Source organism: Pistacia vera, unplaced genomic scaffold (assembly GCF_008641045.1).
Source record: "Pistacia vera cultivar Batoury unplaced genomic scaffold, PisVer_v2 Contig122, whole genome shotgun sequence".
NCBI classification, from domain to species: Eukaryota; Viridiplantae; Streptophyta; class Magnoliopsida; order Sapindales; family Anacardiaceae; genus Pistacia; species Pistacia vera.
In genome coordinates this window covers 131,860-145,089 of record NW_022195271.1, presented here as the reverse complement: position 1 = coordinate 145,089, position 13,230 = coordinate 131,860, and the positions used below count along the sequence as shown (strand labels likewise).

The 13,230-nt window shown below is 35.8% G+C and overlaps 2 protein-coding genes across 2 annotated transcripts; one reads left to right on the top strand and one right to left on the bottom strand.

Annotated features, from left to right (window-relative positions):
- Positions 1-1,151: 1,151 nt before the first annotated feature.
- LOC116114965 (ribose-phosphate pyrophosphokinase 4) lies at positions 1,152-4,595 on the top strand. The gene is made up of 7 exons (XM_031401104.1): positions 1,152-1,423; positions 2,233-2,548; positions 2,922-3,017; positions 3,228-3,296; positions 3,389-3,517; positions 4,083-4,182; positions 4,261-4,595. Exons 1-7 carry the CDS (start codon positions 1,287-1,289, stop codon positions 4,392-4,394), a joined length of 981 nt encoding a protein of 326 aa, XP_031256964.1. The 5' UTR covers positions 1,152-1,286; the 3' UTR covers positions 4,395-4,595.
- An 805-nt stretch (positions 4,596-5,400) lies between these two features.
- Positions 5,401-12,706, bottom strand: LOC116114429 (protein MEI2-like 2). The gene is given in 14 exon segments (XM_031400580.1): positions 5,401-6,084; positions 7,158-7,337; positions 7,611-7,679; positions 7,770-7,854; positions 7,957-8,890; positions 9,005-9,096; positions 9,662-9,815; positions 9,936-10,050; positions 10,144-10,302; positions 10,529-10,995; positions 11,079-11,222; positions 11,332-11,385; positions 12,396-12,414; positions 12,449-12,706. Coding segments are annotated over 12 exon segments (2,559 nt in total). The 5' UTR covers positions 11,375-11,385; positions 12,396-12,414; positions 12,449-12,706; the 3' UTR covers positions 5,401-5,967.
- Between the last annotated feature and the right edge of the window lie 524 nt (positions 12,707-13,230).

Genomic DNA, 13,230 nt, shown 5'->3' with positions numbered 1-13,230 from the left:
ATGTATGATTATCATGCATATTCTTTGCATGGGACAGTAATTGTATGATTAAATTATTTTGTATAAATAACAGTTAGTGCAGGAGCATGAACGAGGTTCCGTGGTACATTAACCATGAGGATAATCAAGTAATGGTTTGTGAAAATATATCATATGCATCGACCAACTCAACCATTTAGTTGAATCATGCAATTTATGTGTCATTACTCAAAATTTATGTGACAATATGCAATCAAAATAAACTAAGACCAATATTGTTTTACTTATATTCACGATAATCCATGTTGCAAAACAAACGGACCAATTAAGATTAGGCTTCGACCTACCATCTAAAAATATAGACAAAAAAGCTATCACAAAATAAATAACCTATTTAGGGTTGTCAATAAGTAATTACCAAGAAAACAAACAGAGAACAAAAGGATGATGAGTTTAAAATAATTAATGTGGGTATAAATTACACATAATTTTGAGAATAAAATAGTTGGGTTTAAGTCACAATGATATATAAATTATTAGAAAAGGATGTCTCCTTAATTAGAATCGTCATGAATGATATGAAAATTGGAAAGTATTTTGAGTATGATAAAACTTGACTTTATTACATATGTTTATATGTAGTATACCCAATTCTTTTACTCCACAATAGAAGCTGTGAGATGGTTAACCACCGACTTGGGCTGGATCCATTGATGTCGTTTGGATAATTGGTAATAAGAGAAAAGTTATTTAAAGGGCCCATCGAGAATAATTAACAAGAAATTCCCAGGTAGATTCTTTTGCTCTGTAAACCTTATAATCGTTTCGTTGCCATTCAATCAATGACCTGCCATATTCTACTTTAAGAACGGGAGTTATCGATTGAATGGACTAAATACATGCACTTCTTTACTCGTGGCATTCAAATATTGGACGTTTATAATTAAATGTTGCAATTTTATTCTCTTGTTTAAAACATTTACCATGTTTTTTTTTTTTATATTTAAAGAAAATTAATATTTTTAAGTATATTTTAATGAATTAATGCTAAGATGCCATGGAGATAACGTCAATAGTGCATGGATGATGGAACACGCCTGCTTTGTTAAACAAGTTTGATTATAGACCGGACCAGACCAGACCAACCCGCCAGATACGTCCCCCGTTAAAGAAGACACTTTGTTCGAGTTGAGTTGTAAAAACTTTTATCACATCTAATGATCTAAATATAATATAAATATGACTATAATTACACTCCTCCACTAAAACCCTCCTCTTGCATCAGAGCAAAAGCTAAAACAATAATAATGGGGCAAAACGGAGAAGCGCAGCCACTCTCACCCAAGAAGCAAGTTCATCTCTTTTATTGCGTCGAATGCGAAGACCTTGCCCGCAAAGTCGCCGCTCACTCTGACAATATTACCCTTCAGTCCATCAACTGGAGGTTCTAATACTAGCTCTATATCTCTTTCACAACTTTGTATTGCTTATTTGTTGCTTCACTTCCATGAATATGAGAGGCCTGACACTTTTTTTTTTTTTTTTCCTTATTTCAATTCTTCTCGTGCGTTTACTGGTATGGTGAATAGAACCCAGAAAGGGAGGAAAAAAAGGCATTTTGAATTGTTCTGAGGAAGGGAATATGAAGTGCTAACAATAAAAAATGGGTAATTTAGAAGAAAATATATCCTTGTAGGAAAGATAAAAATTTGCTTGCTCGAACTAATAGCTTGTGTAATAAAAGGTTATAAATTAAATTTTTCGAATTAAGAAACATTGCTCTTTTGCAGCTTGTCTTCTTCCAATGTGATTTTGAGTTGTCTTGATTGATGAAATTTTGCTGGGCTCAAAGTCACATGCGTTGGCTATTTTTTCCAGTTTCTTTCTAAATTTAATAAAACCATTCCTTTGTTTGGGTTGCTGCTTAAATTTTTCAGCTTAATGTTGCTGCTCTGTAATTCTATAACCAAATTCCTTGGTTATTGAACTTTTATCCCAACTGAAAACTTTGATAATCTTGGGGCTTTAATTTATGAATTTCTAATCTCTTGCATTCCCTTGGGGGCTAGAAAATTTCCAATTTAAACACATTTGTTGGTTTAATTTTTAATGATATGCAAGTATATTTTGAGTTAAAGGGCAATTGCAATTCAGTTTGGCTTGTGTTCTAGAATACATTGTCAAATTATGTTACTGATGAGTATTCTTATGATTGAGGGAGAAATCATAAAACTCTATTTATGCATGTGTCAGGAACTTTGCTGATGGATGGCCAAACCTTTATATAAATAGCGCACATGATATCCGAGGTCAACATGTCGCCTTTCTTGCCTCTTTCAGCTCCCCAGGAGTTGTCTTCGAACAGATATCTGTCATATATGCACTCCCGCGGCTGTTTGTTGCTTCCTTTACATTGGTGTTGCCTTTCTTTCCAACTGGCTCCTTCGAGCGAATGGAGGAAGAAGGAGATGTGGCAACTGCATTTACCATGGCTAGGATATTGTCAAATATTCCCATTTCAAGGGGTGGCCCTACTAGTTTAGTAATATATGATATACATGCTTTGCAGGTTAGTTTTGCTTGCAATGAAAACAATTAAATTATTTACTGCTTTTGTGGTGATGTCTCCTTCTTATGTTTTGATTTGTTGATTTAAAGGTTCAGGGTGGGAGCAGCAAGTAAATCTCCTGGTCTTATCACTAAAATTATGTTCTTGTTTTCTCTAATCAATACGGAATTGTCTTTCTCTAATATACGTGCATGATATATTGTTCAATTTACCCATTATTATTACTGGTAGTTGAGATGCCTGTCAACTTTTAACAAAATGGAAGGTTGCAAAACATGTCTAAATTTATCTATGACTTTCTTTCTTAACCACTCTCTAAATTTTTACCTTTTGTAAGAAGTCTTGATTCTTTGTCTTAGTTTTCCTTATGCAGGAAAGGTTTTATTTCGGGGACCATGTCTTGCCACTGTTTGAGACAGGGATCCCTCTGCTAAAGCAGCGTCTTGACCAGCTCCCTGATGCTGACAAGGTGAGTATACACTTACTGCTGACTGTCTTTGTAAAATATGATGTTCATGTTGATAGTGGTATTGCTATCTTTCTCATTATCACTGAAGGATTTTCATTGTTATATCTATTTTTATTATTGTTGTTTTTATTATAGATTTCTTTTAAGGTTTGGTATGGCACTGGGACTTGTACTTTGCAGTAGCCGTAATATTTCTTCAATGTAATTCAGATTGTTGTTGCATTTCCGGATGATGGAGCTTGGAAACGATTCCACAAGCAGCTGGATCATTTCCCCATGGTTGGTTTAGACTTTTCTCAAATGAATTCGAATATTGTACTTATACTCCATGTCTTGTGTTATCAGGGATATTTGATCTTGTTGAGTTGCAGGTGGTTTGTGCAAAGGTTCGTGAAGGTGATAAGAGGATAGTTCGGATCAAGGAAGGGAATCCTGCTGGTTTTCATGTGGTCATTGTGGATGATTTGGTGCAATCTGGAGGAACACTTATTGAGTGCCAGGTAGTTATTGCCTCTTAAAGACTACATATTGAATCTCGTACTTCTGAGTTAAAAAATAAATAAATAAATAAATTATTGCCCTTATGACTCCAGAAAAGCTCTTCAAATTTATTTGAAATGTCAATCCCAACTTCTTCAGTGAGTATATTTATTCATGCATTCCTAAATGGCAATCTATGCTTCTTATTAGTAATGGGTTTCTTACAGCGTTACCCATCTGTCATCTTTCTTATCCCCAATATACTTACAAACTTCTGTTTTGTTTGATATACTGACTTCATCACCTAATTTATGAATTCTGAATTATTAATTTTATTAATAACTCCCGAATCTCCTCAGTTATCAGTTGGTAGGATAATTATGTTATGTCTTCATTCTAATTGAACCTGTGTAGGACAAATCCTATCAAGTCTAAATAACAATTCATTTTGATCAAGATTTTGAAATTAATAACATTTATTTAATGTTCAAGGTGATTGGCCCGTCATGAAACGGAGCCATTGTGTTATTAATTATGTATCTGAAAGACTGTCTTTTATTCCTTCTTTGCTCTTGGATATATTAGAAAGTATTGGCGGCTCATGGTGCAGCAAAGGTGAGCGCTTATGTCACACATGGTGTGTTTCCGAAGGGCTCTTGGGAGCGTTTTACTCTCAAGAATTATGGTAATTACCTCATGTTCTTATCCGTATTATCTCCCTTTTAACTTCTATGATCTTATTGCTAGTTGATTTTGTTTTCAGAAAATCCAGAGAGTGCATTTTCCTACTTTTGGATCACAGATTCCTGCCCAAATACTGTCAAAGCCATAGCTAACAAGGCTCCTTTCGAAGTTCTGAGTCTTGCTGGATCAATTGCTGATGCTCTACAAATTTGAAGATATGCTTTATGGCATGGAATCAACTTTTGAGATTCTTGGGTTCAGGTCTGGTGATAGTATGTATATTTTTGGGGGATGATTGTAATTTTATGAGTCATTTTCATGCTTCATATCAGAAGACATGAGTTAAATAACAATTAACTACTGCTTGAAGGTTATCTATCTAATTATTACTTAAAAGAGATAAAACTCTGATAACTCTCTGCAAGTTGGGATGATCGTTCCCTAAAGTACATATTTGATCTTGAATCTTTTGTTGTGTCAGATTGAAGGACTCTAAATTACTAAGACTTGAGGACATTACGAACTTGAAAGTTGAAACTCATATCTTTTCCCATACGTAATGGGAACACTCCTTGCACCCTGAAGTTTTTCCCTAATAACAATTTAAACCCTCTGCCGTTTCTTATAGTTAACTAATTTGATAACCCGATACCAGCAGAATGACAAAATCTCCCTTTTACCCTTATTATGTTTTCTTAGAGTCTTCCCCTAAACTAATTTTTTTTTTTTTTTTTTTTCAAAAGATCCTTTTTACCTTAATTATTCTTAAAACACATTTTAATTAATATAAAAAATTAAAAAGGTCCTGCCCTATCCCCCACCTATCTCTGCATAACGCCCAGCTTTCGCTGTGAAGCCAACCCAATACCACACTGCACATCAACCCCATCCATCACCACTCTGCTCCAAGATCTCCCCTAACAACCCGGCAACTTCACCCTCCATTCAAACACACAACCAAATTATTATACTATTCAAAAGAGGAAACAAAAAAAAGAACCTTTTTCTATGAAACTTGAAGAAAAAAATAAAGAAAATAGTTAATTAATATTCCCCTCCGTAATCTTTTCAGTTATTTTCTGACATTCATGAAAATAAATTTATGTTATGACAGATCAACAATTTAATCAAAAAAAGAAAGAAAAGAAGGGCAACGCTTTCCAGAATAGACGCAAATCACAACCATCCTATTCTATTTCATTACATATATTATCATAGATTATTACTAATTAAAGTATTCTGCATAAAGGAGAGTAATAGTTGTGTCAATGATAAAGTAATGGAATATCTGTACAAACCTTTTATCTCGTGAAATACAAGTTTTCTTAACTAAATAATCAACACAGTGCGGCGTCTTTTCACCCTATACAATTTTGTAAACACCACTTAACCCTACACCCCCCCAATAGACATTTACTGATATAAACATGTGATGATATTTGCAAATGGACTCTAAATACAAAAGAAAACCTAAACAGATGAAACCTAGGAAGAGCGATAATCCACAAATCGCTGAGCAACTCCTTCACTTCCCAGCAATATGCTTCCACCTTATTCCTCTCTCCTGGTTCAATAACAATTAGTTGATCTAAATATTAACAAAATGCTCTCTGCTTTTTAGTGAGTATATGGAGTGTCCATGACTGAAAAGCGGACACTGCACATAATGCCAACCATAATATACACTTGGTTTCTCTTCCAACTTTGTACACTTAATTACCTATGAAACAGTCAGCACTCTAAGCCACTATTACTTCTGGCCCAGAGTAAGAATTCCAATGCTCTGTTAAATCTTCTCAGGCTTCTCATCCAGATTGCCCTTTAAACTTTCCAAGGAATCGCCAGCATAAGACCCATCTGGTTGACGAATAAAGATGTTCAAATTGCCAGAAAGGAAGGGTTCCTGGAGGATCCAAAAAGGTGCAGAGTCAGTAACTGATTTTATGGTGTCTAGAAGACAACTTCAAGAAGAAAATCTCAACTTCTACTTAATTTTGCAAGCACTTTAATAAGTTCACATTCATGTTCTGAAATGAGTCAACATTTGGATTAACTACTTAACAAGGGAATTTTCATATGTTCAGGCAAAGCTCTAGAGTAGAATTCAAGCCACTTTATATTCAATCCCTCTAACATGATTTATGAAAAAGCATATGTATTGAACCCCTCCAATATTCTCATCTCGTTTACATCAAATTTCTTTTAACACATCATATTTAAAGGCCTGGCTAATTACGAAAATGATATTTGTCATTCTTCCACGATTATTTTGTTTCTGTTTCAAAATAATATTATTATACGAGGACTTGACCACTTACATGAACACACTGACCTGGCTAACTAATAAAGAGGAATTTGGGCCTAACTAAAAAGTCTCTAATTTGATATATAAACAAGGGTAGAAAACAATTAAATTGAAAGCAGATGACAAAAGCTTCCTACGAAATAATCTCTACATCTCCAACTCTCTCTCCACTTTCCTTTTTATCCTCATATTCGGGACCAACGCTCTCCCACTCTCCCCATCCACTTTACTATTATTTTGCTCATATTCGGGACCAATGCTCTCCCACTCTCCCCATCCACTTTACTATTATTTTGTTCATATTCGGGACCAACACACACTCTCTCCCCATCCACTTCCCTTCTTGTCCATGATATGGCACCAAACTCTCTCTCTCTCTCTCTCTCTCTCTCTCTCTCTCTCTCTCCCTCTCTCTCTCTCTCTCTTCCACTATCCTTTTTGTCATTAAGCCCTCTCACTGGACTGTATTTTTGCATCAAAGAACATGTTTTTGATGCAAAAATATAACAAAATAAGTAACCAAATATAGAAGCTAATAATCAACCAATCTAATACAGATTTTTGTATACTTATATTGGAGAAACTGCACCAATAAAGTAAGTAATAGGAAAAAAAATTCAACTCATGGAGCAAAAGTACTAACATAAAAGAAAAGAGAACTTAAAATTTACCTGATCAACTGTCTCTTGGCCCTCTGAGTGGAAGAGAATTGGCCTGCATCTTTTGTCTTCATTCATTAGGCTTGAGTTTTGAAAGTGTGTTACAAGGGCAGCCTTGCCCTGGATTCGGGCATATGCCAGTGATGCAACTTTCTCACTGTTGAACTTCTCCCATTTCTTCCCATTAAAAGCCTGCACAAGATTTCCATCATGTCAGTTCTGAGTTGACTTAAAGTCCTGAGGTTCACTTTGGCAATATATATAGTATAAAATTTTGGCCAGCCAGTCTGATATAATTAATTTGATACAAATAATCTTCTCTCATAGTACAAAAACTCGGATACACAATAATCCCCTACAAAACCAACTTATTCAGATTTCTATGGATTAGATGATTTATAATAACACATGAATCACTGATCAGACATATGTTTGAAACAATAATAAGGGGGCCAGATATCGAACCTCATAGAAGGATATGATGCGTGAAGGAGAGACCATATTGATGAAAGCGTAACCCACGTTGCACTTATTCTGCAAACAGATAGCTTTTAATCATCAGCAGAAATTCAATTTGAAGAAGTAATATAACAAAATTTCAGAAATTCCTCAAATTTGAAGTACCTTAAAATCAATTGGCAAATAGAGAAAATCATAAGTACCACAGTGATTCTCATCAATGGCAGCCAGCAACATCTTTGAAGTATACCTAAAAGGAAGCCAAGTAAAAATAATCAAGCAATTAGCCATCTCAATAAGAACCTACAAGCATCACAATTATGTTATAAGGATATTCATTTTTTTTTCTTACTTATTAGGAATGTTTTTAATCATTAAAGTAGTCCTAGTATCTTCCCCACTAATGATTTTGTCCAAATCAAGCTGATACTGCTTCTTGCTATCAATCTGGCTTGCACTACCGTCAACTCGCCTACTCCGACCACGTTCAGTCAATCCCTCATTACTTGCTGTTGCAGGTCCAGGATAGGAACCATTTCCAAGGAACACAGGACCATGCCTTGGCAATGACATCATTCGAAGACTAGGAGAACCATTTTCAGTCACATTTCCAGGAAGGCCACCAACACGACTCCCAACGTTCATTACATAACTTCCGTTATTGTGATTTACACCCATGCCCCCAAATGTAATTGGGTTCACAAAGGATGTATCTGGTGACTCTGGGAAAAAGCCAAAATGTCTATCAAGGGTCACACCAGAAGGAGCAGATCCCACATGATGATGATGATGTGAACCAATAAATGATCCATGCCGACCGTATGGAAAGCCCTGTCCCTGTCCACTAGATGAAAATGGGTGCCCCACTGGTGATGTCGGCCAAGCAGAAGAGCTGGAGCGCTCAGAGTAAGGAGTGGGACTTCCCCATAAAAACTGAGGACCAGACAAAGTTCCAACACCTGAAGAATTTGAATTTGATTCACCAAAAGGAGATATAGGCCCAGGACTTGCACTCAACTTCTGTTCAGGAAAGGATTGAGAATGCTGAAAGGGTGCTCCTTGCACTGGTGCAGTGTTACTAAATATCTGGTTTGTGTGATTGGCCCTTCCTTGGTCCTTGCCAATTGGAGCAATCTTTCCAGAGTTAGACAAATGAGGTGGGAGAATTGATGCCAACCCAGGCAAATGGTTACCATTTATAGGATTCATTGTTCCCAGAACAGGAGACTTACTAAAACTATGCAAAGAATTATGTTCAACTGGGCTACCAAATTGTGCCCAGTTACCTGTCATGATGTGGTACAGAATCAGCTAATAAATCAAAAGTACATTTCCAAAAGGAACCAATAAGATATATAGACAGTTGACATCTCAGGAAACCAGAGTACCAGGCTCTTTACCTGGAGGAGAGTTGGTCAGCGGAGAGCCTACTTGATGCCGAAAACCTCGGGCTTCGTCTTGTTCCAGCTCCTGACTTAGCTGCTGCATCAGACTAAACATAAAAAGTACCTCTAATTATTCAATTTCATCTTACAGCTTAATCAAGAGACATTGAAAAGAAATATAGTAATAAGGCTAATATAACCATGTAGTCTATTGGAAATATACTCTAGACAGAAGGATCATATCTCCGGATTCTTTTTTGAAAAAAGAAAAAAGTCTTCAGAATATTTATGATAGCCGCTGTAACTGATTCACATGAAAAGTTTTGAAGTTTGGAAAGAGTCATATCGATTAATAATATTACAGAAATTCAGGTGGAACGTCAGTGTTTCAGGAAGCATATAAAAAACTACAGTCACCATTGTTTTGAGCCACTGCTACACCGCCAAAAATTTCGGCAGTCTTTCTGGAGGGATAGTGAAACCAAAGACATATGCTTTAAAATAACACAAAGCTCTCCTTATCAATCAATCCATCATGTAACCCACACAATTTTTTTCTTGTCCTTCTTATATTGAAAGATAGAATGCAAGAATTCCTAGCAAATGATATAAAACGGTACCTTGAAGTTAGAGTTATAAAGACAATACTTAAATGAGCAAACCAACACTTACTTTCGACGTGCTCCACCAGGGCGGCTAGGTTCAAGCTTTATGCGTTTCCCAGCTATGTCACTCCTATTCAATGCTCTGAGGGCTGCCTCAGCAGCTCTAACATCATAAAACTCAATGAATTTATGGTGTCTCTTGTGTGGTGTTTCTCTGATCTGTAGTTTACACACAAAAGAACTTACAACATATCAGCATAGAAAGCAAGACATAGAAACCGGATGCCAAGAGGTAAAAAAAAAAAAAAAAAGAAAAAAAAAAAAAGTTCTCAAACATATACCTCTTTACTCCCCATATGCCCCAAAAATTTGACGCAGGTCATCGTTGGATACTGAAGAATCCAAATTAAACACCACAAGAGTCCCCTGATTTATATCCTTTTCTGAGGGATTATCCTGGAATTTAGCAATGAAAATAATGCATGAATAAGATGTTGGTGGAATCGACAGTCCAAACTCAATCCTATGATGAGATATCCTCATTCAAACCTTAGGAATTGAAAAATGAATATCCAGTTTTCTTCGTCTTAAGGGCTTATTTTGTAATGCACGCATTGCAGTCCGAGCAGCTCGGATATCATAGTAAGATATCATTACAAAACCCCGATGTTTGCATGCAGTGTATAAAGTTCTGATATCCCCATATTGCTACAAGAAAAACAATCAAGAAGCACTTAAACTAGCCATTAAAGTTCAAAAACAATTTTCCCCCATAAGTGGAAGAACGACTTTGAAATAAAACTGCCAAATCACATCCATAAACTTCCTCAATCAAACCCAAAAAGCAAAAGGGTCACTTCCAATAAATCTTTACACAAAATTGATGTCCAAAGCTTTAAATTTGGTATAAAATTCAATACACATTATGAAATACCTCAAAAAGGGACCTCAATTCAGTGTCCTCAACATTGCTATTGATATTTCGAACAAATAGTGTTCTTGAAGGATGCTCGCCATATGGATGTTCCCCAGCCACAGTTGCCACACCATTAGAGAGAGGATAGTGAGCAATTCCATTTCCAGCAACCCCGTCAGATATGTTAAGCTTTGATATCTCAAACCTAAGGCTCTCTTGAGGTTCGAAGTCCAACTCCATCCCCCCTCCACTGCCAAACAGATCATAATCTTCTAAATCCTCCAATTGGCTAGGCAACCCACTAAGATCAAAATCATCCGTTATGCCAGCAAGAAGCTCGTCTTCATCAGGAAGCAAAGTTCCATCAGCATTTGGTTCAACACCTTCAAGTGGATCCTTCACGCCACTTTCTATGTCAATCTTGTTTAAATTTGGCGAGCTATCATCAACAAGTCTACTATGATCCTCTGGATCAGCAAAGTTCACTGCATGTTTGCATAAGAAGGTCTCAAAAATCATTTTAAGGGGGAGGGATCTATTACATCTAGTAAGAAGAGCTCACACATACATTTCTCATGAGGAAGGACGGGCAAAGAGCTAGAAAACAAGCTTGCATCATTTGATGCAAGAAATGCATCTCTTCCACTTGGGATCCCCCACACACCACTTCCTGCCTTTCTAGGAATAGGCAATGATGGTATATTGAATGAACCTACAAAACAATGTGAATGACCACTCAAGATCTCCCCAAGCAAAAACACGTATATGGATAAATGCTTTTACTTATCTACGTTAGAGGGATAGAGAGAAAGAGAAGGTACCTCCAGAATGACCTGATACTGAATCCTTTAAATGTTGTTCCATTAAATCTCTTTCTGCAACAAAAGGTAAGCAAAAGAAAGCTGGAAATTAAGCTATTATAATATTCCCAAGTTTTCTATTGTACCAAACTTTATTCAGGATTAGAAAGCCATTCAGAACTCAGATATAAATCAATAAGCATTGAAGAGTATGAAGACAAATGTACTCAGCAAAGATGTGAATGACAATACAGCTATTGAAATACCAAATTCAAGTGCATGCACTAATTCTCAAAATGACCAAAGTGACTGTAAATATGGTCTAAAGGCCCAATCCTGTAGCCCACAGTGAACGTCCTGATGAATTGATTACACGCTCCTGATGGTAATCCTTAGATGATACAGCTTTATTGTCAATCGATTGCCACAATCTTTATTTATTTTTCTTTTCTAGAAATTCTTATGAAATTCTTTATACCGTTTCTCATTGCATATCCCTATTGCAAATACCTCAATATAACAAATTACAAAATTATTATATTCTGATTGGTGAGCAAACTCAGCCCCAACCTTATCATTCCTTGTGAATCAAGACTAATTTCTCACTTGATACTATTTCTATATTATCTCATAAAATGTACCTTTCTCTCTCTCCAGTATACACACAGACACATATTTTCTACATAATCAAGCAAACAAATACTCAACGTCAAGCAGAGACCTAACTGGATACAAAATAACAAACATCAAGAAACCGGTAAACAAGCAAAAGTAGTACCAAAATTACACAGCTCATCAAAATCAAGCCGAACTAGTAACAGTAGCAACAAAGTCAACAATCAACATCCTCATTCATGAATGATCAAACCATACAACAAAACATCAAACATAACGAAAACATGATTATAACAAAACAACCAACTCATTTAGCACAAAGAACCCACTTAACGGCATGTCAACACAATTCCAAAGTCTTGAAATTAGTAAAATTACAACATCATCCACTACTTCATCAAAAAATCACTTTAACTGATCAAAACAGAACAATAATAATTAAAAAATGATAATAAAGAGAGAGTGTGTACCTTTTAGGAGAGAACAAGAAATGAAAAGATAGTAGTAGTTAAAGAGAGTCCATTAAAGATGATGAGATGTTTGTTTGGCAAAATTCAAACAAAGTTTTGTCTTGATCAAAGATAATATAATTTATAAGTAAAGACTAAAGATAGATAAATAAAAGAAATAGTTTCGTAGAAGCTGAGAAATTTATTTCTTCTACTCCTCTACTTCCTTTTCTCTCGCCGGAAACCATGAGAAAATAAAAAGAAAATAAAATATCTGAGAAAAAATGAAATGATTGGAGAGAAGAAAAGACTAGTAAATAAACAATTATACTACCACCAACACACACACAAATTATTGAGAATGAATTTACTCAACTTATAAAAACATAATAAAAATTCAGCTGTATTTGAATTCTGTTTGGCGTCCGTTGACACAAGTGTGAGTAAAATAACTAATAACTATTTCGGCAGATAATTTTGTTGGTTAGATTAGCCCGGGTAATTCGCCATAATTACGAGAAGGCCACAGTGAATGAGACCTTGACTGTTGGCGTAATCTTATAGGTTGGAAGGTTGATAAGGGATTTTTACTTCGGTTTATCTTAACCAACCATATGTTACCACGAGGAAATAGTTAATGAGATTGAGTGCAGAATAGAAACTTGTAAGTTGTTTGAAGTAGTGGGGTAAGTGACGTGGTATTGCGTCGGCAGGGATCCAGCTGCTCCGCGTGGGACATTTCAGGGAATAAACTCAACCAATCAAATGCTGACACTTTTGTGAAAAAAACATTATAGGACCCGTAATCTATTGGCCCTATTAAGGGCATTTCTCTTTTCATCAACTTTGGACTGTG

Coding starts and splice junctions, on each gene's coding strand:
- LOC116114965 (XM_031401104.1), top strand. CDS start 1,287: ATGGGGCAAAACGGAGAAGCGCAGCCACTCTCACCCAAGAAGCAAGTT. Junction 2,549..2,921: donor ATGATATACATGCTTTGCAG/GTTAGTTTTGCT, acceptor TTCCTTATGCAG/GAAAGGTTTTATTTCGGGGA. Junction 4,183..4,260: donor TTTTACTCTCAAGAATTATG/GTAATTACCTCA, acceptor TTTTGTTTTCAG/AAAATCCAGAGAGTGCATTT.